This window comes from Leptosomus discolor, chromosome 6 (genome assembly GCF_034619465.1).
Source record: "Leptosomus discolor isolate bLepDis1 chromosome 6, bLepDis1.hap2, whole genome shotgun sequence".
Lineage (NCBI taxonomy): Eukaryota > Metazoa > Chordata > Aves > Leptosomiformes > Leptosomidae > Leptosomus > Leptosomus discolor.
Genome location: NC_141396.1, coordinates 44,025,919 through 44,052,849, shown reverse-complemented (window position 1 = coordinate 44,052,849; position 26,931 = coordinate 44,025,919). Strand labels below are relative to the sequence as shown.

Genomic DNA, 26,931 nt, shown 5'->3' with positions numbered 1-26,931 from the left:
CCCCCAGCAACAGTGGGAGAGGGAGAAATCTCTGGGCTGAGCCATAGCTCTCCATCACACGTCACCCGCACATACACATGCAGGTGGCAGAGACCCCCTGAGTGTGCTAAAGGGCAGTACTGGCATGTGTCTCCGAAAGCAGAGATCTCATTGACCATGGCAAGTGGCACTGGGTAGGCCTCACGTGTCTTTCCTAGCACAAGTGGTGCTTCACCATGTGGTGAAGTGTTTGCTGTGGGATGCGAAGACCGCTCCCAATCCCACTCAGTCTCACTGCTGGTGGTTTGTGCTACCCCTACACCTGGGGAGCTGCAAGTCACACCCCACAAGCCTCTCTCCCACACACCACTGCAACTGGTGGCACAAAACCCCACCGCTTTGGCCCAGACCTGCGCCACAGAAATATCCTTTCAGACTCCTGAGCTCTTCCCCACCCACGAAGCAGCGGGGCAGCTTACCTCTGGGCCGGCAGCCCCCCAGGGCCAGCCGGCGCTCGAAGCTAGGCTTACAAGCACAGCCCGCGGGGGACACCAGCTGGGCAGGGCCCTTACCCTCGCAGGGCCCGCGGGCACACGCCAGCTGTGGAAAGCCCTCAGCGCGGCCCTGGCTGCGCTCTCTCCCGTTTACACCCCACCCGCCGGAGCCCAGGGGACTGCGAGGCCTCTCTCCGCTCCCGCCCCCGCAGAGCCACGGCCCCGCCGCCCGGCTTCCGGGCCCGCTTGGAAGTGGGGCAGAGGGGAAGGCGGCCAGGCAGCGAGTGGCTGAGGCGGCGGCGGGCCGCTCCGGGCCGAGGTAAGCCGTGCTCCGCGGCGCGAGCCGGGGCCTCCGCCCGTCTCTTTCCTCGGCTGCGAGGGTGCGGGGCCGGGGGGCAGAGGGCCATGCGGACTGCTCGGCTCCACTGTCTCCTTGTCCCCCGGCTCTGTCCGCCAGGGCCTCTCCGGGGCAGCTCCCCGGCGCGGGCCCTGGGCTGCAGTAAACACCGCTGTGGTGCGGCGGCGGCGGGCCCTGCTCTCGGCGGGGCACGGCCCGGGCTCGGGCGGGGGCCGCACCCCTTCGTCATTACTACGGCAGTGGGGGCCTGGGTGAGGGTCTGCGTGACGGCGGCTGCCAGCCGGGCCGGGCGGGGCCGGGGGAGTCGCCGTGCGGGTGATGTCCCTGTTCCCCGGTTAGTCCCTGGTCTCGGTGGGTGGGTGCCCCAGGGCTGTCTGGCTTCTCCTCGGGACAGAAGGTAGCAGGCCTCGAGTTGGTTAATCGCGGCACCCGCGGGGACAGCATCAGTAGCCGCCTGGTCGTGGTTTGCCCCTGTTGTGTGTGTGTGTGCGCACCTCTTGCGGCTTCAGGCCGAGGAGAAATCATCGGTGAGGGCTTTGTCGGGGGACGTTTCCGGGATGCGTGTCTTTTACCGTGTAAATGGCTGGGGGCGAACTGGGAGAAAACGGCACGGGGAGATACATCACCTAACTTAGGCTTCGTCAGTAGGCTGTTGATGTTGTGCTGCAGATCGGCATCATGGAAAAGCAAGTGCTTGAATCCTCTGAGGAGCGAACGTTTCAGTTCCAGGATTCTCTGCCTTCCCTGCCAGTACCTCCTCTGGATGAATCTTTAAGTAAATACCTTGATGCAGGTAATGACTTAATATTATAATAGTAGCCCGGCACATGCTGTTGTAACCAGACTAATATGAAGATGTTTGCGAAGTGATTTGTTAGAGACACCTTGTATGGACTGGTGCAACTGGGGCAGGAGATCCAGACAAGTTTAGAGTGCAAAAGGTATTTTTCAGATTCAAAACATGAAATGAAGTGCCCAAAGCAAATCAGAGTAAAAGTGCCTTTCTTCCAGGGAATTGGCCGTATGGGAAGGTTAACTTTTTGGTTTGAGGTTTTTTTCCCCCCCTGCTAAGGTTTTGCTTTTGTGTGGGGTTTTTTTTTTTTTGGTTGGTTGGTTGGTTTTTAGCTATATCGACTGGTCTAATAAAAGATACTTCTCTATCTACAAATCTTGTTTTGCGTAATAGCTACTTTGCTTGTTTATGACTGTGTTTGATCAGGATCTTTGTTAAAAAAAACCTAAATATTTCAGACTTTTTCGTAATTAAATATTCTTCTTTCTCATCGATACTGTTAACCATACAGGAGTAGGAAAAGACAGTGATGGGCATTTTTTAATAGTTTCTGCCTTGAAATTTTGTCTGTCTAAAGAAGATCAGATAGGAGGAAAGTTTTGAAAACAGCATCAGTGCACAGGTGTCTACCTTTGTTTATAAAGCAGAGATGACTGGTTAGTTCTTTATTATTATATCAGGTTTTGGTATATTGGGGATGATGAAGATATGTTACCTAGTACCTTGAGATTACTTTCCTCTGTTTCTTTAATAATTTTCAGAACTCTGAGACATTGAGGTTTTTTTTCTGGAGCATCTGCTTTGTGTCTTACCATCTCACTTGTAATACAGGAATGCTAACAGTGTAATACCTGGAGTTCTTTCCTTAGCAGAAACGTATTACACCAAAATTTCCTTTTCCCAAAATAGAAATCCTTAAGTTCACTCTGCATTTCCTTCTATTCTGACTGTAGTGGAAATGGCCCAGTGGATGGTAATAGAATTTCTTTGGTGTTCCTTACAGCATCACTTTTTGATGCAGAATATTGAAGTGGTGGTTTTAGAGAATAAATGTTGTGTGTGTATGTGTGTAAAAAAAGTTTTCTTTTTGTCGTAGTGCAGTTTAGCTAAAGTTGTGCTGCAGTAATAGTGAACCTGCAATAACAGTTTTGTGAAGCCAACTGGCTCTCCAAGTTAACTCTCACAGAGTGGTAAAATCTGACAGTGAATTTGCTCTTGCCTTCTGGTTCTGATCTGTGTTTTCATAAATACCTCGTCACATGTCCCATGTTTGTTTGTTTTTTTCCATGCTGGAGTTATTTCCGACTTACTGTTTCTTGTATGTAAGTCATTCTATAACTTTGATCATCATTGTTGATCACCTTTAGTCTCACTGGAGGTTGGAGGAAAGGTAGTCCAGTATTTGTTGTTCTGTCATAGTCTTCCCTTGTACAAATCACTTAAAGCCAGAATGTGCAGTGGACAATGCTAGGCACTAGCTCGGCGGTTCTCGTTGCTTAAGCTTGTAATTTGTTTAATCTGTGAAGGTGAGTGAAGGAAAGGAGATGCCTCTGAAGAACTGTTCAGAACCTCCAAATGACCCTTCATAGATGCTGTGAATCATTCTGTGGAAGCTCCTGTCTTCATTGGTTGGAGGAGGACCCCAGGCATTTAACATTAGTCAGTGCACCTGTTGGTAAAGCACTTGTCTGTTTAAAGCCAGTCAACTGGAAAAGCTGGACGGAATGTGTCTCAGAAGGTGCCTTATTTAAGGCTTTGCAGGCGCTACCTCTGCTTTGTATTCAGAATGACTAATCTTGTTTTGAGGGTAGGCCTTGAGCAGAGAAGGTGGCCATAGCCATGTTATTTAGCCTTTCAGCCCATGCCAGAAGTTGAGACTCAGAAGCTTGAACTCAACTTGAGAGTATGAAAATGCAAAGTTCCAGCTCTCCAGAGAGAGTTCCTTAACTACGCAACTGAAGGTTTCTTTCATGGGATGCTTCTCATTTATGGACGGAGCTGATCTCCTATGCAGAAAGGAAGACAAGATCTGTGGGCCTGGAGAAGGTGGCGAGATAGAGGTTTCACTGAACTCTAGTGAGAAGGGGGCAGAGTCCTGTGCCTTCCTAATAGTGCTGCTTCTACATCTGATCAAATAATTTTTAAATGGAAAGAGGCCCCGTAGTCACAGAATCATGTAGGTTGGGAAGGGTTCATCTAGATCTGGTCACTGCTCAAAGCTGGTCCAATTACAGCAGGTTACTCAGGCCTTGCTTAGCTAGGTTTTGTGTATCTGCAAGGATGGAGATTCCACAGCCTCTCTGGGCAACCTGTTCTGGTGTTTGATCACCCTCATGACTGTGGGAGGGGGAACAAAAAAACAACCAGCAACAATGACAAAAAAAACCCTAAAAACCCTTTCACATTTTCCTTGTCAGACATTTCCCGTGTTATAACTTGGGTCCATTTTCTCTTGTCCTGTTTCTCTGCATCTCTGAAAGGAGCCGTGCTTTATCTTTGCCACGCCTTTCCATTACGCTGTTACAGAGTGCAGCAAGGTCTTCCTTTTGCATTCTCTTCTTAAGCTGAGCAAACTCCATTCTCAGCCTCACCTGATCATGTGTTCCAGTCCCCTAGCAATCTTAGTCACTCCCTAGCAATTTTAGTCACTCTTTTAATGATTGGACATGATGATGTGAAAGGTCTTTTCCAACCTAAATGATTCTATGAATAGAGACCAGAACCCAGTAATTTTGCTTATCTTCTTTCTTGTGTGCATATTGCTCTGTGATGTCTTAGTAACTTAAGTAACAGAGGATAATAACTCTCTCTCGCAATATTGCGTGGTGATAAGGTCACTGCCTGGGAAACCTGAGTGTTGTACTCCCCTCAGTCTGGGGAGGCTTTCAACTCCAGGTTTCCAGTGTGAATACTGTGAATTAAACGGTATAGATGGATGGCTCTGTTGCCGTTATTTCTTTTTTATCTATATTCACAGCTGACAGTGGTGCAGTTAAAACTGCATCTAGGTAAGGTCTAGATATGTTAGGTGCTGCCTGAGTGTTCATAGCTGATCATGCGTGGTGAAGGTGGAGGTGAAATGCTGTTACCTCTCCAATTGTGATGGTGTTGCAGTGGAACTTAAGGAGGTCCCAATGCAATTTAAACACAAGCACTGTATGGTAATGCTTGAAAGTGGGTGTTCTGTCTTGCTGCAAGCATTTAAAAACACATTTTTGGGTAGTATTTGGCCCTTGCTTTCCATGTTTGTCCTATGAAACAAGGAAAATATCACTAGGACTTGCATTATGCTGTTATGGAGTAGCATAAGGTGGCCAGGATGTAGCTGAAAATGGATCTTTATCTTTCACCTTAAGATAGGTAGTGCAAAATACTGAAATTCCTTTTATGGTTAGGATTAATAATTGAATTGTTTTGGAAAGGGATGTGGAAGACTTACCCTTGGTGCAAGAGCATCAGCATAAGGAACACTTGAACAGATTGGACATGAAAAACTCCATGGGACCTGTCGGGATGTGCCCATGAGTGCTGAGGGAGCTGGCCTTTGTCATTGGGAGGCCACTTTTGATAATCTTTGAAAAGTCATGGTGATTGGGGGAGATTCCTGAGGACTGGAAGAAAGCAAACGTCATTGCTGTCTTCAGGAAGGGCAAGAAGGAAGATCTGAGGAACTACAGGCCAATCAACCTGACCTTAATCCCTGGGATACCTGACAAATAATTGCAGAAATGGTTTCCAGACATGAAGGACAAGAAGATGGCTGGGCATAGGCAGCATGGGTTTGTGAAGAGGACATCACCCTTGACCACCCTGATACCTTTTATGATGAGTTGGTGAGGTCTCAGTGGATGAAGGGTGAGCAGTGGATATGGTTTATATGTACTTTAGCAAGGCTTTTGGCACGTGAAAAGCTTTTTTGTTTGTTTGTTTTTAAATTCCTTATAGATGAACTGATAGAGTATAGACTAGGTAGTGGACAGTCAGGTAGACTGAAAACTGTCTCAGCTGCTGGGCTCAAAGGTTTGTGATCAGCAGCACATATTCCAGATGTAGGCCAGTCTGATGGTGTACCCCAGGGGTCCAGTACTGTTTAGCATCATCATTAATGACCTTAATGATGGGACATAGCGCACTTTGGCTTTGCAAATGATACAAAGCTGGAAGAAGTGGCTGATGCACCAGATGGTTGTACTGCCATCAAAGGGAGCCTGACAGGCTGGAGGAATGGGCTGACAGGAGCCTCATGAAGTTCAGCCAACAAAGGGACATGCCACATCATGCACCCAGGGAGGGATGACCCCCCTGTCAGCACAAGCTGGGGCCGACTGGCTAGAAAGCAGCTTTGCAGAAGAGGCCCTGGGGTCCCGGTGAACATGAAGTTGAACACCAGCCAGTGATGTGCCCTTGCAGCAAGGCAGGCCAGCAGCCTTCAGGGCTCCATTAGAAAGAGCAGGTAGAGAGAGGCAATCCTTCCCCTATGTTCAGCACTGAGGAGGCCACACCTGGAGTGCTGTGTACATTTCTGGGCTCCCCAGTACAAGCAAGACATGGAGTACTGAAGTAAGCACAGCGAAGGGCCTTGAGGGCGATTAAGGGCTTGGATTATCTGACATGCAAGAGGAGAGACAGAGAGCTGGGGCTGTTAGGCCTGGGGAAGAAAAGGCTCTAGGGGGGGATCTTTGCAGTATGTGTGAATACTTAATGGGAAGGAGTAAAGGTGACGTAGGCAGACGTAGCAGTGGTGTCCAGTGACAGAATGAGAGGTGATGGGCACAAATTGAAATATAAGAAATTCCTTTTAAACGTAAGAAAACTCTTTTTGTTGTGGAGGTGGTAAAGCACTGGAACAGGTTGCTACCGGGGAGGTTGTAGAGTCTCTATCCTTGGAGAAATTAAAAACCCTACACAGTCCTGAGCAGCCTGCTGTAGCTGATCCTGCTGAGATGAGGTGTTGGATTAGATGATCTCTAGATGTATGAAGAAAAAAAGTAGTGTTTTCAGGTAAGCAGTCATAATTGCAGCAAGATGCAGTTGTGAGGAAGTAAGATTTTAATTCTACAAGGATAGGTAAGTATTTGAGACCTTGCCCAGCTGAAACTCCTTGTGTTACTCGCAGACATAGATTAGAGATGATACGGATACATGATTACTAAAAAATGAACAAGTATCCTTCTTTGTTTCTTAACAGCTGTAAGTAGATCACAGGGTTAACACTAGCAAGGCAGACAAGAAATTAACTGACAGTGATGTCCAGCAGCCTCAAAAATTAATCAGACCTCATTGTGTAGGCATTGAATCAGCAGAAACATTGCTCCTGCCCCGTTCTGTTTGCCACTGACTTCACAACCTAAGTATAAAGATAAGAACAGAAAATAGGTTATACACAAGGTGAGCGTAAGAAGCCAACAAGATATGCCTGTATGGAAACTGACATCAGCAGTGCCCGTTACTGACCATAGTTTTCATGGTAAAAAGATTTTAAGGAGCGTTTTAGATTAAGGTAATGACTAGTTTTGCGAATGTTTACAGACAACTTTGGCCTTTATGGCACATGGTCTGAGAGAAATCCAAAAGTATTTTAAAATATAAAAAATTGAGTAGTGGTAACTGCCATCAGTGTCATTCAAAGGTAGGTGTAACATGGGGACAGTGAATGAGAATTGATGGGCAAGGTACCTGTAGACCATGAATGGGCTTTTGAAAATAAAGGCAAGTAGCTTCTGGTTGGTGTAGTGGGGTGGCAGACATGTATGGCTCAATGTGTTCATTTACAAAGTTCCTGCAAATTTAATTATTCAGTCAGTTCTGTGGCAGCTGATGGAGTTGCAGAACTCCATAGTATTTCCAGCTACAGTTTTAAATATGGGATGTAGATATCTGTTAGATGTTTCAGGTTTTCAGCAATTGCTTTCATCTGCTAACTTCTGTATTTATCTAAAAGTATGTATTTATGTTTTATTAGAGCACACAGATTTTTAAAAGATGTTTTCCCTTCAAATACTTGTTTTAGAAAAATAAATTCTGAGTATTTTCATCCACTCCCTTGCCTGTGGATATCTGAATCTTGGAATAAATCTCAGTGTATAGTTGTCTTTAAAATAAAAACGTTTCCTTTTTACAGTGAAACCATTTCTAAATCAAGAAGACTATCAAAGAACTGAGGATATAGTTAAAAAATTTGAAAATGGGATTGGGAAAGAGTTGCATCAGAAATTACTGGAAAGAGCTAAAATGAGAAGGAATTGGGTATGTATTTAGATATGTAAGAACTCATAATTCAACTTATGGAAGCTTGGTTGTTCAGGATATAATTTAGAGAGTCACTTGGCTTTAGGATCTTAGGATCTTCCTTATATCTGCCACTTGGCCTATGGATATTATACGTGTGATTTGGTTGGGTTTTTTTCAAAATTGAGTGGCTAAGAGAGCTCAGTAACTGAAATGATGAGTTACCTACCACTGTTTGAATGCTTTCTATGTCAATCTTCTATTACCTCTGTTCCTCCTCTTTCCACCCTTCCAAAAAATTAAAAAAAAAAAAAAAAAAAAAAAAAAAAAAGAAAGAGAAATTTAAATTGTTTAAAATAAAGTTGTCTTTCAGCAGAGAAAGGAGGGTTGTTACCAAGTGGAATTCATGAGAACTTTGTAAGTCTTAACATGACATGCTCACGAGTGGGGATTTTCAGATGATGATAGAACAGATACATTATGAACTGTCTGTCCCAGATCCTCTCTCAACACAAATCTCCTTTCCTTCCATTCTTCATGGAGTAATCTGTCTGATATTCACAGCAGACACAGCTGACATCTGCAAGAGTTTAAGATGATGACTAACAGGGAAGAACTCTTCATCATAATTTACAGTTTAATAGTCTTAAGCAGTATTGGATTTTATTTCAAGCTTGAAAATAGAAGAGCTAGATGTGTTGTTACCCTCAGCAGTTAGTTTTGAACCACTGTCCTTCCTTCTGTATATAGGAATGACTGTTCAAAATATTAAAAACACTTGAACAATCAGGTAATTATTAAAGAATTAATGACTAAAACTTAATTCTGATGATAAACATTTTTCATTTTCAGCTGGAGGACTGGTGGCTGAATGTGGCTTATCTTGATCTTCGCATATCAACACAAATACACTGTAATATGGGAGGCCCTGGTCCCTATATTGAACACTGCTGGCCACCAAAAGAGGGCACTCAGATAGAAAGAGCGTGTGTAAATATATGGCACACCCTGAAATACTGGGATCTATTACGAGCGTAAGAATTTAAGAAAAAATAATTGATTCTAAATGTTAATGACCTATGTGTACTTCAGTTGCAAAAATATGTTTATGTTCATTGGCATGCATTCTTTGCAGTAAAAGATGGGTTTGTCTCACCTTGATTTACTTTCATAATTATCGTCTCTCTTGTGTAATTTTGGTGTATTTGTTTACTGCAGAGAGAAGGTGGCCATAGAGAGATCTGGAAATGCTATTCTGGACATGAACCAATTTCGAATGCTCTTCTGCACTTGCAAAATTCCTGGAGTTACCAGAGACTCTATCGGCAGTTATTTTAAGACTGGTAAACAAATGCAAATTGGGCGTTAATACAAGCAAATGTTTTTGTACTAATGGGCTAATGGAGTGATCATTTTAACCATAAAATACTTGCTTCCTGCTAAGTTGGATACTGATTGTTCAGTGCTTATATAAGGAAGCAAAGAAGATACCTAATCTACAAATACCCTTTTGGACCCAATATTTAGTCCTTACTAAATAAGATTGAAAGAAAGTTCAGCTCCAAATTTTATGTTGCCAGCCTGATGCCTGTAAGAATTGCAAAAAGACAAAATCCAGATGTTATAAATGTGAGTGATTCTGTGTATTATAAGGACGGAATTTCAGCATCATTACTGATTGCATCTTATTCCACCGAAAGTGTTTCTCAAGTGTACTCCCATACATTCTGTTGGGATAATTCTTAGTTGTTCTATGTCATTGCGCTGTTTCTTGGCTTGGTTAGCTGCTTCTGTTTTCAGTCTTGGAAGTACTCCGTAGTGCTTCTTGAAGCCATTCTCTGAAACCCCCAACAGTGTTCTGGGGGGCAGGATCAAGAGCTAGAGTAAAAGTGTAATGTTCTTACTAACAAATATTGTAGTATTAGTAATCAACTAACTGGAATCGTAACACCCCTCCCACACACAATCTGATGCATCGAGAGTTGTTCAGCAGTGTCACTGTAGATAATCATGGGAGATGCGAATTCCTGTAAGATTCAGGAATTCAAGAAGAAGGAGGTATTGCCTTGCTCCCTAGAAAATATATAAGGAAATCTCTGTATCACAGGATATGACGAGAAAATGCAAAGTTTAAGGCAAGTTTCAAGTGTTTTATCTTAGTGTTACAGTTGAAGAGTCAGTTTAAATACCAAAGTGTAGAAGAAATATTCAAATGGTGGAAATTCAATGTTCTGTTATGATTACACTTAATAAACAAAGCTATTATCCTGTGGAGATGCAATTTATGTCTTTTATGTCCCTTTTCTACCTTAAAATATTGTAAGAACTTTACCAAACAGTCTTGCTTATATAATTTTTCATGTCGTACATGGCAGGTGATATACATTTCCATGTAGATTGTCTGATGAAGCAGATGAAATATTTAGTCCAGTTGTCTTGTTTCTGTGTGATTCATGGAGAAATATTAATACCTCCAGAGAAGGATTTGTGCCATTAAAATATGCAGGTATCTAAGATAGGCAGAAGGAATTGCCATCTGGAGAGGGATCTCCTTTTCTCCTTTGGCTATAGAGGGAACTGGCATGGTCTAAACCCTTGGAGTAGTACTGAGATTGCAGAGTAGGACACCTAAAATTTGACAGGTAATGTCAACTTGAGTCAAAGACCACACTAAAAGCCAAGAGAGCCTGACCAATGTAACCTGGAGAGCTATTCGGTTCAGCCTGCAGCAGACACCTTGATGAGAACAGGTGAAGAGGTTCATTAGATGTTATTAATTGTATTAGGTAGATCTCCACCAACTGTAGTGAGACACTTAAATTAAGTATGCTAACTTCTAAACTTAATTCTACTCCTTGCTTTAGACAGCTAAGGTTAGGAGAATGCTGCCTAAAGTAACTGAATTTGATGTCATCCCTTCTGATTTTTGTTACATTAGAAATTAATTTCATGATATAAAAGTCTTATCAATAAGCTTAAGACTTCTGTGGATGCCCATTCAGTTACATACTTGTGGGTAAAGCATACGCTTCTTCTTTTTCCCAGGGTGGAGTACTGGACTAGAAGAGATGTAGCACAGTGGCTCAGTTTGAGAAAAATATAGCCACTTTGCTTGGCGTTTTAACATCTGTTTTTTGTCAGAATCTTTTCCAGCTTTATTCAGTCTTATTTCCAGACAGATGGATTCAGTAAGGCAATGCTAGGCAAATGTGCCAGGCCTAGTGTGGGCCAGTACCCTTTGCATTTCTGTGTAGTGCCCAAATTGGTGTGTCAGTGCTCCCTTTTTACAGATTTTCATGTGCCGGTCAAGACTGATTGACATGGTAGTGCGTCTCGGATCTCGAGCTGCGTAACTGAAACTGGTCGCATAAACACTCTGACAACTGAAGGACTCAATCATTTGCAAAGTGTCTTAGCAGCAGGCTTGCTGCATTACATTCATCTCTTTCAAAAAAACAAAACTCATACAAGAGAGAAATGTTGCTAGATGAGCTTTCAGCAAGTAACACTCATTTCAGCAGAGGGTGTTCCTGCCTGCAAGATACACAAAGAAATGACGTTTGCTACTAGGTCATGACAATGACTTGGAGTAGTTAGTAACAGTGAAAGTTACGTACTTCTGTATATTTTCTCTGATGGTTTTTAAAATGTCTTCAAATTTGCCGTAAGGTCATGCAATTGGATTTCAAAAGTTACTCTTCTTTCCTGTTTTTAACTGTGTGAAGTCTGCCTCACTTTGAACAAAAGATGGGTCTGTAGGACTTGCTGAGTGTTTTTCCTGTATCTTTGACTCGCTTTATCCCCAGGGATGGATTTTCATATTTTGTTTTTTGTTTCATTTCAGAGACTGAAGGTGAATGCCCATCTCACTTAATAGTCCTGTGTCGAGGTCGAGTGTTTGCATTTGATGCTATACATGAAGGCAACATGGTGACTCCTCCAGAGATTTTAAGGTTTTCTACCTACCTTGTTTCAAATGAGTTGTCCTATTTAAGCTACATGCCAAAGAGAGTCTTTCTTTTTCTATCCCCTTCACCCCAAAGAATTAGGTGTGAGAGAGGCTACAGCTTCTCCTCTAGCTGAGGGCTCAGATTTGAGTAAATTCTTGTTTAGCGGATGGCAACTTCTTGCCATGATTCCTGATGATCATGTGCTGTTGTAATAAACTCAGAGAACATCAAGTAAAAGGGATGAATGAAGATGTTTCAGCAGGAAACATCGTTTATGTGTGAAGTTTCTTGACATGGGATTGTTAGGATTTTAAGTAATATGATTCTTTCGGGACCAAGCCACATTGATAATTGTCTCATTGCTACTTAATCATTATCAAAGGTGAAGCACCGCTAATACACTTGTGATCAGTTTTCTCAAGAATAGAGGGGCTGAAATTCCTGTTGTTGAGTCCAGTAGAGTCCAAAATCGTAGTATACACTGATTGACTTCCTGCTAGCTACAGAGCAGCACAGCATTTCACTTGCATTTCTTGTCTTTGTGCCAGACCAGTGACAACCAGCCATGTTTGGGGCTCTTTTCATCTTCTTGAGCTGCTGCAAAGGAACAGAGAGCAAGAATTTCGTTCTTTAAATACTAGATTTCAGTACTACTGCAACTGGCTATGTTTAAAGCTTTTCCGTGCTGTATCTACTATCTGCCAGTAGCATGGAGAGGTGCTGGCTTTTCAAATTGGCAGTGCTTGTGTCCACAAGGTTTTCTACTCTGTTGATCGAACTCTGATGTCACATATGGAGGTAGTTTCAGCATAAGTCTCTTGTGATTGATTTAGTATCTATATGCACCTGCTTACTAAAGAGGGGTTGTGCATTTCGTCTAGGATTAATTTCCTGCATTTGTCAAAGTGCTGCTTGTAGAGCACAACAGAAGACTTGTAGTTAAAATCAGCAAAAGGTGGATGGTCAAATTCTTCAGGCAAGACAAAAACTAGTTAGAGAAGCTCAAAAATAACTTTTTTTTTTTTTTTTGAAAGTCTGGTACTTTAATAGTTAAGATATTTCAACATGCCTATTTCTGATTTCTGTAGTTGTACCTGTTAGATCAAGCAAGTAACAAAGAAATGAATGCCTGGATTACAGACAAAAGACCCTAAAGCTTTCTATTGTCTGTAGAAAGGACAGGTTGGTTTTGGTTTGGTAGGTTTTTTTTGGGATGGTTGTTTTTTTAATAATCTTGTCACAGGTGTCTTATATTTTGACAAATGTGTCACTAACGATCAGTAGTGAAGTTTAATGGGCAGGAGTGCTAGAACAAAGGACACAGCAGTAATGATAATAATTAGAAATAATAATGACAGTAATAAGAAATAAATGCCTGTAATTTGTGGAGTTTCTTTAACACCTAGAAGAGCATGTGAAAAACTGAATTTGCAAACTAATAATTAGCGCTCTGTTAATAGCTCTTCAAAAGCAAAATGCAAGGAAAAGGTGGGAAGTATTCTTGTGTAGTTCAGTCTCTACACTTGGGATGTACCGTAGCTACTGTTCTGCTTTAAATTTCAGGGTTTATCTTGAGTGGAAGTTTTGTCCTTGTATCTGATTAGTTGCTATAAAATCTGCAGAGCTGCGGTATTGCAGATGTCTGTTGCTCAGGAAAGTTTGATCTGCACTGCTGAACTCTTAAATCTAGTTTTAAATTAAGTGCGTAATAACACTTTAGGAGCATGATTGTTTACATGTAAGTTTGTACTGGGCTGTAGCTGCAATTTGAATTAACCATTAGTGACCGGAAACAGAGCAGGTCTTCAACTGCCCTTGGAGTCTGAGGGAGCTGATTCGTGTTTCCTGAAAATTCACGTTAGCTTGTGAATGTGGAACCAAAATTCCAGCTTGGCAAAAAAGAGGGAGATAAAAAGGATGACTTTTATCTTCTCTGCCTATGTTCAGTGTTAACTTCAGTTTTTGAAATATTCTTAAAGGCAACTTACGTATATACAGAAAAGATGCCATAGTGAACCAGATGGACCAGGACTGGCAGCCCTGACGAGCAATGAAAGGACAAAATGGGCAGAGGTGGGAATATTTCAACAGCTAATTCCTGAGAAAAACATTGTGATCACTGGAAACACATCATTTCACTTACCTTTGTCTTTTTATGCTTTCTAGTTACGTGAATATTTGATTGATCTTGATCCAAAGAACTTAACTCTCCTGGAGAAAATTCAGAGAAGTTTGTTTGTGGTTTGTCTTGATGATTCTAGTCCCCATGCAACTCCTGAGGACTACACAGAGGTAGCTAAGGATTTTGTTAATTCATATCTGGCCCTCTTTATATAAAGTTTATTCTGCATATATGCAGAAGTAGCACTTTTTGCTCTTTCAGAACAGAGAAAACGAAGCAGATAAATATGCAAATAATGTTTCATGATGATCCATAGAAATACTTAAATAGTTTGAGTTTTTAGGACATTGGAAGTGGAAGGGGCTGAAATCTACCTTTGTAATCTTTTAGCCCTATATCCTTCAGGGTCCTCAAAAATGTACTCATCAACTTGTTATCACTCTTCAATTTAAAAACTTAGGCTTATAATCATGTCTCATTTTCACCTGGATGAAAATGTCTTATCTCTTAGGGAGGTCTCACCATCTTAATGTAGGCTTGGTGTAGCTGACAGAGGTTGGCAGTGTACTCAGTGTTTTTTAAAATCCAGTGTGTAACTTTTGCTTTAGCTTACAAGGCTGGGGCTAACAGGTGATCCGACTGTACGCTGGGGAGATAAATCCTACAATGTGATATTCTTTTCCAATGGCATCTGTAGCGCGTTTTGTGATGTAAGTTGAAAATTTTTTCCCCCCTTATAAACCTTTCAAGTATTTATTTACTAAGTTTTCCCTTTCAGAGTATTATTTTAAGTGCTTAATGTGTTCCTCTTTCAGTATAGCCTTGTTTACCAGGCACCTTGTCTGGCAAGTTTCCAAAAGCAGTCTGCTTTCACAGTGGTTTGATATTACACCATATTTGAATTAAGAACACGAGATCTGAAATCATAATCTTATCTCTAAAAATATTTAATGAGGGAGTTCCAAAGACAAAAAAATACATTGCACAAGAAGGCTTAAAATTAACTCTTTATTTGATGTAGATATTTGAACAGCTGTGCTTTTAAAACTCAGATTTATTTTTTTAAACTCATTATTAAATGGCCAGAAGGGCCTACATCTTACCTGAAATCTGCTTTTCCACAGCAGTGGTACATTGTGCCACTGTGTCTGGCTGCAGAGCAGTCAAGATGGTGGGTTGACTTACAGTAGTTCTATATGTATTGTAGAGCTAGATAAACAAGTCCAACACTGTGCAGTAAAGCTGTTAGTCTCTAGGAAAAAAGAGTGAGGTAGGGAAAAAAGCAATTTGATCCTCTTGCAGTTCTGCAAATAATGTATTGTCTTGTCTTATACGATTCTAGCATTCTCCTTTTGATGCCATGGCTTTAATTACCATGTTATCTTATGCCGAAAAGAAGATTATTGAAAATGAGGGAAAATGGAAGGTATCGATCTTTTAAGCTTTCAAGTTTATTAGTTAATGTGTCTCTTCTTATGGATAATGTTTTCTGTTTTCTCTCCTTTCTGTCTGTGTCCTCTCAGGGATCAGATAAAGTGAGGGATATTCCGTGGCCAGAGGAGCTTGTATTCACAGTGGATCAAAAAATTACAAATGAAATTGGACGCACTAAAGAATTGTATTACGAAAAGGTTGAATTTCTTGCTGCTTCTCTTAATTGTCACTGATATTTATTTTTTTTTTTTCATTCTATTTACATGGGTTTAGCTGGTCTTTCTCCATGCTGGAGAACAGAGATAAATATGATATTGTTAAACTGACTTAACACCATTGTTAAATTTGCCACGTAGTTGGTTTACGTTGAGCGTGTTTTATTTGAAGTGGACCAAGTTGTGATATTTCTTGACTTCTCTGACTTTTCCTCCTTTGGTACGGCAGGTATCTGACTTGCAGCTAGTGAATTATGCCTTCACATCCTTCGGCAAAGCATTGATTAGGGCAAAGAAACTTCATCCTGATACATTTGTGCAGCTTGCCCTTCAGCTTGCTTATTACAAATGCCATGGACGGTAAGAAATCTTATTACCCAGATTAGGAATAAAAAACTAGTTTCTTGACTAAAGGGGTGGATCTGGAGGTGTAACGCAGCGGCCAATGTGTAATTTGCTATGGTGACAGAAGGATGAGGAAGTAAGGGTATTTTAAAGAAGCAGTTGCATAGGGCCTTACTTTGTGCCGTTGAAATCCACAGGGCTTGTGCTTTTGGCTGCAGGAGAATTGTGTCCTTGTGCCTATTGTGAAATGGAGGGTAGGAGGCAGTCCATGAATATGTGGATTTGGGCTGTACAAAGTAAATATTTGGGCAAACAGCAAATGTGCAATGGGTCAGGATTCTTTAATGTCAAATAGTTGCTCAGATGGAGAATAAAGCTTTATCTGTAGCAAGTGGCAGCCATCAGTAAAATGATTAGTCTTCCCAGCCTGTAAAAGAACTTGCAAACCTCAGTGTCTCACTTTCTGTAGGTAGCAACATTAGATGTGAAGGTTTGGGCAGAGTAATAGAGACATAGATAGTGACTCTCCAACTGCCTGGCTCAACATTTTTGGGTGTGTCATTTTGTTTTGTATTGTTGGTAAAAGGCAGCGTTCTTCCTGGTATTGGTGTTTCCGAATTTCTGCTTGCTAACTAGCATGGATTATGGCTTGTGTAAGTCATTACTGACCCGGCAAGTATTGCTTGCTTCAGGAAAGGAGGGTTTCATCATATGAGCGTTATGCTGGAGATGCATGTCTTGGCATAAGAAAGGTCGGTAAGATCTCAGTTTGCTGAATGCTGGAATAGTTTAATTGTCTGACTGAAATAGCCTGTTAGGTCTGTTCTAAACACACAAGTATGTTTCATGTGAGCTGTATATTAAATGGTAGTGTGTCATAGGGCTAGGGATGCTCAAGGTAAAAGCTGGGTGGGTGTCAGTGTGCAACGGAGAAGGATTTAAGCCTTTTCCTTATAAACACATTGGGACACACTGCTTGTATCAAGCATGTCTCTTAATCTTTGAGGTTTTGGATGGTGTACATGGTTTCTTTAATGGAAATCAATAGTGAAACTAATGCTTGCATAATTTCAGTTTATTTATACTAGAGGCTGGTAGATTTGTAGTCTGCAGAAAATAGCCATGACAATGCAGTCTTTTCAAAGTATGGTTATAGCACTGTCACTTTTTCAGTCATCTGTCTCATGAAGGCTGGTAGAGTTCCTTTGTGGCTCTTTTTCAGACACGATTTAAAGAAAAATAGTGGCTTACTGATACTTGTAACTGAGCTAGATGTGTAAGATACTTGGCGGGATTATTTTATTGTCCTGTTCCTGTACTACAAGTATTTCTTGAGAGAGAAAGTATTTTTGTTAAGTTAATGAAATACTCTTCCTCAATTTTTCTTCTTAGCCCGGGCTGCTGTTACGAAACTGCCATGACCAGGCGTTTCTATCATGGCCGCACAGAGACCATAAGATCATGTACAGTCGAAGCAGTGGAATGGTGCAAATCCATGCTGGATCCTTCTGATGGTGTAAATACTGAAATCCTACTTTAATCATCATGTATTTGGAAGGCCTGTCATTTGAACTGGTTAAAACTCATTTTTTCTGTTGTCTCATTAATGGGAGTTGGCCTGTTTCCAGTGAGACAGATTTCAAATGTTGGGTTGCTTGAAGTCTGGCTCTGGTCATTGTGGCTGAGGTGAGCTGTCATGTGTGGGCTTGTTTAGTTTTCTACCCTATTTCCCTTTTGGTTTCAAGAATGTAAGTGTCTTGAGTTACATTCACACTGATTTTTTTTTTTCTTTTTTTTTCTTTTTTTTCACACCTCAAAAAGTAACTGGCTTGGAACCAATGTATTCTGCTGTGGAGTGGTTCTGTTGTTGTTTTAATTTTTAAGTGAAATCAGGAAATGCTCTCAGACTCAGCGATTAGATTAACAAGATTGAAATCTGTTGGTGTCCTAGTAGCAACAGGGATGTATTCCAGAGTTTCTCTGAATAGCTGAACTGGTGACCTTTTCTTTTCCCAGCAACTACCCGCTGGTGCTTGGCTGGCAAAGCATCTCATGCTTTCCTTGCCAAGTGAGAGCTGTACTAAAGGTCCTTCTGTTGCCTCGCTGCATACTTCTCAGAGCCTGAGAAATGAAGCAAGGAGAAGATTTTTGAGACAAAGGGCTACGTATCTTTAGGAGATTCAAAGCTTCTATATTATTAATGCGTCTGAGAAACATACAGAAATATGGCTATCAGGAAGTATGTGTGATTGATAATTATAGTCTTCAGGAGCTTATTTTCCTGGTGTTCACTGGCTTCTTCTGGCATGTGCTGCAACTTAAAACTCGCCTTCCTGGACATTATTAAAATCTGCTTTCCTATTGCAAATATGGATTCCTGTTATTTCCCTGCTCTTCAGTTATCTTCTAATCAATTATCAGGCATCTATAGGTAATACATGTAGAAGTTACTTCCGACACTAACCGCAGCCTTTTTCTTTTCCTCTTTGTAATTTTAAATAGCATCTCCAAGTATCTTGCTATTTTTGTTTATGGTGAACTCTTGGGCCTTAAAAAAAACATTGAATCTGTTCAACAGTATTAAAATTAGGATGCTTGAAAGCCTATCTTTAAGATACTAGAAAATACCTAAAGTTAGGTATTTTGGAAAAAATCCTTTTGTCTCAACTTTTCTTTTGCCCCTTGTGAGCTTAATAGCTTGATTTTTATCCAAACTGAGTGGCTACTGCCCTTGTTTCACATTCTCTGCTGCAGCCTCTCATGTAATGAATAAAAGGATAAAGGGTGCTTCTTAAGTAGTTAAAGAGATCTAAGATCTTAGAAGTCAAGATCTCAGGTGTATTTATGTTCTGTTCTCTCTGGTTTTAATATGTAAGTTTCAATATAAAATTGAAAAAACCATAATGTTGGGCAAAACTACTGACGTGGAAGTAATATTTCGATCAGCAGGGAACATTTGGGAATGCAGTTGGCATCTGTGTATATTTTAATTAGGGTCTTTTTTGTATCGAAGTTCTTGTTCCATCTGTGTTTTTTCTTCTTTCTTTCTTTTTTTTTTTTTTTGGTCATGAAAAGTAATAGAATAGAATATTTCAGTTGGAAGGGACCTACAATGACCTTCTAGTCCAACTGCCTGACCAGTTCAGAGCATGGTGATCATGTAAATGCAACCACACCTGCTAAAAGCTAGTGTGTTTCTAAATAAGTGGTATTGTGGGAAGTTTTTGGGTTTGATTTTGTTTGTTTTGATTACTGTTGTTCACAGTGGGTACTTTCCATTGTTTCAGCTTGTTCGGGAAAGAGCATGAGGTTTAGAATATTGTTCAGTGCAAAAGTGATCCAAGTAACAGAACAGAGATACGGGAAACAAATGAGCCAGTTCTCCTGAAAAATGAATTTTGGATTTGGGAGAAAGAGTTTGAGAGAGGTTCTAATGTACTTTTCAAGTTCCTCAAGTTCCTCTGTTTTCTTCTATCAAAAATTGCTAGAAACTGTGAAAGCGAAAGACTTGCTGATCTGTGATTCCTGGTGTGTTACTCATTTGGATTGTGTTTTTTTTCTTTTTTTTTTTAAATGTTAATCCTGTCTCCCCTACTTTACGCAGCCTTATCACCGAGCACAGCTGATGCATAAGGCATTTGCAAAGCACAATAAAATGAGGAAAGAATGTGAGAATGGAAAAGGTACTCTGGGATCGAAAGTTTTTTTGTTTTGTTTTTTCTTGTGGGTGAAAAGGGAATATTGCTGTATGCTAATACATTTTCTCTGTCCTCTTGTTTTCAACCTGAGTAAAAACTACCACTTAACGTTTTAAACTTAAATTTTGGTGACAGGAACTAAAACCTAATCCTTGCACACTTCCTTGTGCCCCACAGACGTGTTCATTTTGAATATTAATTCACTTTTTCTGCCTAGCTAAATATTATTTCAAAATACCTTCTGACCAAATATGTGCTTGGCTGGAAAGTAGGAAATGTGGTCTTTTAAGGCAGAGGAGAGATTTGGGTGAAATTGTGACCCACCTGTGTTAGTGTGGTGAGCTATTCTATGAGTTAGAGAGAGTAGCTGGGAAATAATCACCTCATGAACCATCTTATTCTCTCTATCCTACTTGGTGGATTAGCTAGGGAGTTGTGGCCCTGAAAGACTTTTCATCTTGTCCACTGTAATTGCCAGTGGGCCATTTTCACTGTGTGGGACTACTCCCTCTTAGCTGAAATGGAAGTTTTCATGTTTTTTATTTTCCACAGGAACTGTGCTGGGTTTATGTTACTTAGTTCATTTGCATTTGGGCTCAGTGTTGCAAGCTGAAAGCAAGGAAGGCCTCTTAGATCGAATATTTGGGGCGTGTTTTTGTGTGCTACAATATGAATCTTGTTTTTAGTAGACTGTCATTTATCTGTCCTTCAGCTGCTATTTGAGCTTCCAGCCATCCAGACCAGAAGCAGCAGAAAAATTGGAAATGCTGCTGTAAATGATGCAGTATTTGCATTTATTTGACAGGCTTTGATCGTCATCTACTGGGTCTGCTACTCATAGCACAGGAGCAAGGACTGCCAGTGCCAGAACTTTATGTGGACAATGCCTTCACAGCTAGGTAATTCATGTTCTTGTCCTGCGGGGACATTGTATATGGCTTGAGTCTGAGGACTTTGTTACACTGGCTTTATGCACGCTAATTTCTTGATCTCTAGGACAGAATAACTTTTTTTTGTAAGACTCACCTTGTCTTAAATTGTCTTTTCTTTTGTGTTGTTTTACAGTGGAGGAGGTGGGAATTTTGTCCTTTCCACTAGTCTGACTGGCTACACTAGGTTTAGTGGATCTGCACTCCCTATGGTACATCATGGCTATGGCTTTTTTTATGCAATCAGAGATGACAGGTAAGGATATAATTTCATTTTGGGCATGGTTCTGTGTCTATCACAAAGGGAAAGGCAGCTAACAACTGGAACGAGGAAAGGAAAGGACAGAAGAAACCCGGCTGAATGTGTTGGAAGAGGTTGAGAAGTGAGGTACGTGAGAATAGGGTCATTAACGTTCTGGGAAGGCAGATGTGGGAGGAAGGACAAACGATGGAGGTGAAGTGAGCACCAAGGTACTGACAATAAGCAGAAAGAAAAGTGTGGGGAAGGTGGGAGAAGGGAGGAACAAAAGAAGTTAACTTTAAAGTAAGCTTATGTTTTGGAGATCATTAAATGTAACATGCAAAGGTGGTTTTTAAACTGAGGTAGACCAGGTAGAGTCCAAGTGAGCACACTGTCCATCATTCTCGTTTCTCAGAGAGGTCTGGTTTGAGTCAAAAGGAGAAGCTAAAACATTTGGCTTCACTTCTCATAAAATGGTAAGATTTGAAAAAATCCAACTTTGGCTTATTGGTCTTTTGGACAAAAATTATGGCTTCCTTATCAAATCTAATAAACTACTGCGATTATAATATGTTGAGATAACTTTTGTGATTTAGGTGTAATTTGGGTGATGTCTTCATAAAGCTAAATGTGGGTTGTGTGCAGATTTGATTCAGTTGGAGAATACAAACCACTTAACAAACCCATAGATCAAAGTATAAGATAAACAGAACTAGATAAAGATTTACCTTTTATTAAATAAATAGAGAAAAAGTACTTTGAACCTTAAACTAGTCGCAGAGAAGAAATATAATTCACAGTATTTGCAAATATAAGCAGAAAAGTTATGTCACTGTGTGTGTAGAAATGGGTATTGAAACCAAAGTATCTAATTTCAAGATCTGTCGACATCACCGCTTACGGAAGGCACTGGGGATTTGCGTCCTCCTTGACTGTTGAGCCAGTATGTTTATGTGACAATTTTTGCTTTAGAGTTTATGTCAATGCTTTCACATTTCAGGGTGATTTGTGTGACTTCTGTCCTAGACCATGACAATTAAGAGTGGTAACTTCATTGTTTTCTCTATTGATAGGATTGTTACTACGTGTTCTTGCTGGAAATCATGTCCAGAGACTGATGCAGAAGTGCTGTGTAGAACTGTGTTCCAGTGTTTTCAGGATATGCTGCAATTAACAGTTGCAGCTCAGCTGTAAGGTTGCTGATGATGTAAAAGCCTTTGCAAGCTCACGAGTTCCATGTAGTACTTATAATTGAAATGCTACTCAAGAGTACTGTTATATTCAAGTTAAGACATTTAATAATCTGTATGAAGTCTACCTATTTTTATGGGATTTGCTGTGGTAACGGTACCCATTTAAGAGTGATGTAGCCATTTGCAACAACAATGCAAGCAGTAGTACCTTATCTGTGTAGAACTATGCAATATTAAAATATGCCACAACAATGCAAACAGACTGGAGAGATGGGATGTTAGAAGTGCAGAATTTATGGGAGATTTGTATTTATGATCTCAGTAGTAACACATAGAATACTTTGTAGACTACTGATACTGTTTATGCCAGTGGAGCACTTAACTGTGTACTTAAGAGTAACCGCACTGTCCTCTTGGGTGATTATGCTTCCTATTCATAGTGGTTCCTGAAATAAAAGGGCTGTCTCCATCTGGCTGTATGTGATTTTATAAGTTACCTTTTATTTTTGCTATCAGGATTATACCAAATAAATGTTGTGTCCGTGAATGGGGACGTTCCCACTACGTTTGTAGTATGAGAGCACTACAGTCTGAAGGATTTTGGAAAAAGGAGCTGTCAATGGTCAAGACAGGAAGCAGCGTAGGGCTTCGAGATTACTCAGAGTTTTCATCTTCTAGTGAACTGTGACTGCCTGCTGCTTTACACTAATAATACACAAGAAAAGTAAGCACTGAATGCAGGTTGATACGATTCTCAGGATTTTAAGACGATTCTTCTGTTCGAGCAGCTTTGTATTTTCCTGTTTTAGAAATAAAATTCTTCTAAAAATCAGCTTTGTATTGATTCATTTATGGGTGGACTGTTTAATGTTAGGCAACTAAACTTGGCAAAAGAGGTGATCTTGGGGGCAGATGAACTTGAGATTCTAAAGTACCCTTTGTTTATATTTTCTCTAGTTTTTGGAGTTTCGAGAGACATCAGAGATTATTACTTGTTTTACAGAAACAACTGCATCCTCAACAAACCTGAACCAGTCTCTGCTCTGTGGAAGCTCTGTTGCATGTTTTTTTCCCACAGTAACAAGAACAGAGTTTCCCTTTCTATTTTGTTCCGCGAAGCCTGACACTTCTCTCAGTAACAGGCCAGAGTGTGTTACACTGTGTCTTGTGGCCTCAGAAAACAGTTCAATTGTTGCAGCCTTTTGTCTTCCCTGCCTTTATTGGACTGTTTGTACATCCTGTCTCAATTAAATCTGACAGCTGTTCATTGTTTAATGGTTGATTTGAGGTCTTCCAAAATTCATACAGAGTAAGAATCTGTTCCTGCTCTGGAGTGCTTATAATGACCCACTCTCTTTCTTGGAGGAAAATGACTTTCTGAGATCTCTTGGTTAGTGAAGTACATGCCTTTATGATGATGTGATTTCTGTGGGATAGATTAAGATTTTTGGATCAAGCTTTGCCTCATGATTTTTAGTCGTCGTCTTCTTTTTTTTTTTTTTTTTAATAAGTTCTGTCTGACAGTTAGAACCTTTCACCCCTCATTTGGGTTAGTAAACTTGGTTGCAACAGTGACAAGGACAGTTTGCTTTGAACACTCACTTGAAACAGCCTGAAATCTGATGAAGGGTGTAATTTTGCATTTATTTTCCACACACCTACCCCTGCGCCTCTGGGGATTTCTGGGAGCATAGAAATCCTGGCAGAAATATGGAAAAAGGAAAATTAATTCAAGTGTGTAACTGAGAAAATGTCATTCAATCACCAGCATAAGCAGAGTTTCCTGTTCATCTGGGACAGTCCGTGCCTTGCCTAGCGGAGCTGAAGACAGAAGCGTATCCAGAGAGAACAAAATTAAATGTGAGGTGTTAGAGCTACTTGTTATGTGCTGTGGATGCATGAATCATGAGCGTGGTGTTAATTTCCCTGTTGTAAGGAGTAAAGCGTTTTTGACGTAAAGCTGCTCTACTAACTTTATGCTCTATGGACCATGTGGGACTAAAGCACAAAATGTTAAACGGTTGTGGGGTTTTTTTGTTTGTTTGTTTGTTTGTTTGTTTTCTCTGCCTGTGTGGATTTGGGAAAACGTGTGATCAATGCAGGAGGAGCATAATGCAGTAGGGGCTCTGATTTCAGCTCAGGGTGGTTTAGCTGTGCAGTGCCATTGTCATAGGACAGGCAGCAGTTGCTTTGAAGACACTAAAGCAGAAGGTTACAGGAAGTGGCTGCACCCATTAGTGCATCGGCAAGCTGAGGCTAGGAGCTAGGTTTCTGCATTGGTGGGACTGAGTCAGTTGCCAATCTCAACAGGCTCCTTTTTTCCCCCTGCTCTGGGTTGTACACGTGTTTAGAAACAGTCATGCCTGGAATGGCGCTTTGGGCCCATCGGGCGTGAGGAAGACATCGCTGCCTTCCTTCTGCCTGTGAGTGCCGGCATCTTCATGTGTGAGCAATAGCTATGCTCATTCTCTTCAGAGACTGCTCTTCTGACAACTTTTTTGGGCTCTTGCTGGTGTGCATCTTGCTGCCATAATCCTCATCACTCACTGGAGTTTAGAGAGAATGCAACGTTAGAACATGTAGTTACAGAATCACAGAACCATAGGGGCTGGAAGGGACCTCTGGAGATCATCTAGTCCAACCCCCCCTGCTAGAGCAGATTCACCTACAGCAGGTTGCGCAAGATCATGTCCAGGCAGGTTTTGAATATCTCCAGGGAAGGAGACTCCACAACCTCCCTGGGCAGCCTGTTCCAGTGCTCTGACACCTTTAATGTAAAGAAGTTTTTCTTCATGTTCAGATGGAATTTCCTGTGCTCCAGTTAGTGCCCGTTGCCCCTTGTCCTGTCACTGGGCACCACTGAAAAGAGCCCAGCCCCATCCTCTTGACATCCACCCTTTAGATATTTATAAGAGTTGATAAGGTCCCCTCTCAGTCTTCTCTTCACCAGGCTAAAGCGCCCCAGGTCTCTCAGCCTTTCTTTGTTAGAGAGTTGCTCCAGTCCCCTCATTGTCTTTGTAGCCCTCCGCTGGACTCTCCCTAGCAGTTCCCTGTCGCTCTTGAACTGGGGGGCCCAGAACTGGACACAATCAACCTGTAAAAACACAACCCCTGAAATCCAAACAGATGAGCAAGTGCTCATCCCTTTTTCCCTAGCGCTCTACATAGCAGCCTGCTGTTGTCCCTAGGCTGGACACCATGCGTTTCCCTACCAGCAAAAGACAAACCTGTTCTGTTTCCAGCACCTCTGTTCTCCGTCCCTTTCCCTGGGGTACACACATCCTTCACAGTGAGCAGCCATGCTAGGTGCTGCAGAGCTGATCTTAGCGCCTGGAGGGCAGAAGGGTCCCTGCACACCCAGTGTCCTTTGCTGTGCAGTTTGACAGGGTGGCAGGGCTTTTTCGTGACTGCTGTGCAATCTGGAATTGGAGCAACTATGAAAGTTTGTGCCGGTGGAAGAAGAAGGTTAGGTTCTTAAAGCAAATGTACCTCAGTTATTTATTAATTACAGGTTTTAAGGAAACTATTTACAGAATTTTACCAAAACCAGTAGTGAAACATTCTTAATAGTCTCATACAAAAGACTGAACCAGTGGTACAGCTGCACTTCAGCAACAGGTGCTGCCCACTATCACACATTGCATGGCCCGCTTTGAACATTGACCAGAGAATAGTAGGTGCCTTTTTCAGCCAGGAGCTGCTGATGGGTCCCTTGCTCTATGACCTTGCCATTCTGGACCACAGCAATCTTGTCAGCATTTTGGATGGTGGAGAGGCGGTGAGCTATCACGATACAGGTGCGACCTTCTCTGGCTTTATCCAGCGCTTCCTGGACAATCTGTGCAATGAACAAACCAAAAGGTGAATTAAAACCAAACACAGGTTTAATTGCTTCTGCCTGTGGTGTCCCTGGTCTGTCACCTGGTAAGTTACCTGTGACAGATCAATGCCAGAGGTGATGTTTTTATGGCCTTGGAGGTGAAAACACGTTACCCCAATGGCTGGTTCAGATCCCTGTTTGTACATCTGGGGTGGGGGACAGGACAGACAACGCTTGCTGGTGTGCATGTGTTCATGTTGTTACTTGCCCCAGAAGTCAGGTCAAGCAGACTTCTCCAGGGTCTCAGCCTGGCCCTTTCTTACCCCTGCAGGCAGGTCTTGGTCAGTTTTAGAAACTGTCCCCAACAAATTGGTCTGGCTCCTTTGACAAGCCATATACTTTCTCACTCACTTTCAGCAACGTGGAAAACTGCTCCAAATTTCAGTCCTGCTCATTAAATAGTTACAACTTGATCCTCCAAATAATTCCGTTATAGAATTATGGTGTAATCAAATAACATGCTACATAATTTTGTATTCTAGTTTCTAAGCAGTAAGTATGGTGTACTTAATACACACACTTTTAAACCCCCTCCTCTTTTTTGTTTTAATACTCTGAGGGTTACGAATTCTTTAACATCACCTGATGCTCTGGCCTCTGTGGCCACAAAGATGCCAAATGTTGCAATAAAATGATTTTGCAGATTGGTAATACCGAATTGCTTTTGGGATGGGGGTGGGTAAGTTTGCTTGTTTGTTTGTTTTGTTACCAAAAAAAGAGCCTCCTGTTGGCATGACCAGCCAACTTGCAAATCTCCATCCTGTTTGCAAAGCCACAATACCTTTTCACTTTCTGTATCCAGTGCAGAGGTAGCTTCATCTAACAGCAGGATTCGGGGCTGCCGTACAAGGGCTCGGGCAATAGCAATGCGTTGCTTCTGACCGCCGGAGAGCTGGGTTCCTTTGTCTCCCACGCGTGTGCTGTATTTCTAGATACAAAAGGTGAGCACAAATGTAAACCTGGATTTGGACCTAATCCTGTGAAGCGTGATATCTGACCTGCATTTCCACCAAGTGACAAATCTGGGGCAGCCCCTTTCCCAGTCACCAGGGCAAGTGTGGGTGAGGAGCTT

At 41.6% G+C, this 26,931-nt stretch overlaps 2 protein-coding genes across 2 annotated transcripts in view; one reads left to right on the top strand and one right to left on the bottom strand.

The window, feature by feature from the left end:
• Positions 1-1,509: 1,509 nt before the first annotated feature.
• Positions 1,510-22,811, top strand: CROT (carnitine O-octanoyltransferase). Its single transcript, XM_009948804.2, has 16 exons — positions 1,510-1,624; positions 7,746-7,870; positions 8,705-8,886; positions 9,071-9,195; positions 11,697-11,805; positions 13,782-13,875; positions 13,969-14,094; positions 14,533-14,634; positions 15,267-15,350; positions 15,448-15,555; positions 15,803-15,933; positions 17,311-17,434; positions 19,523-19,601; positions 20,422-20,515; positions 20,682-20,801; positions 21,860-22,811. The coding sequence occupies exons 1-16, from the start codon at positions 1,510-1,512 to the stop codon at positions 21,978-21,980; spliced, it is 1,839 nt and encodes a 612-aa protein (XP_009947106.2). The 3' UTR covers positions 21,981-22,811.
• A 2,799-nt stretch (positions 22,812-25,610) lies between these two features.
• LOC104344634 (ATP-dependent translocase ABCB1) overlaps positions 25,611-26,931 on the bottom strand; it is a 50,138-nt gene continuing 48,817 nt past the window's right edge. The window contains exons 29-30 of the mRNA XM_086467322.1: positions 26,641-26,787; positions 25,611-25,817 (exon numbers count right to left, since the gene is read on the bottom strand). Of these exons, the coding sequence (XP_086323448.1) occupies positions 25,611-25,817; positions 26,641-26,787 (354 nt within the window). The remainder of the gene's footprint in view (positions 25,818-26,640; positions 26,788-26,931) is intronic.

Coding starts and splice junctions, on each gene's coding strand:
- CROT (XM_009948804.2), top strand. CDS start 1,510: ATGGAAAAGCAAGTGCTTGAATCCTCTGAGGAGCGAACGTTTCAGTTC. Junction 14,635..15,266: donor TCTGTAGCGCGTTTTGTGAT/GTAAGTTGAAAA, acceptor ATACGATTCTAG/CATTCTCCTTTTGATGCCAT. Junction 15,556..15,802: donor AAGAATTGTATTACGAAAAG/GTTGAATTTCTT, acceptor TTGGTACGGCAG/GTATCTGACTTGCAGCTAGT.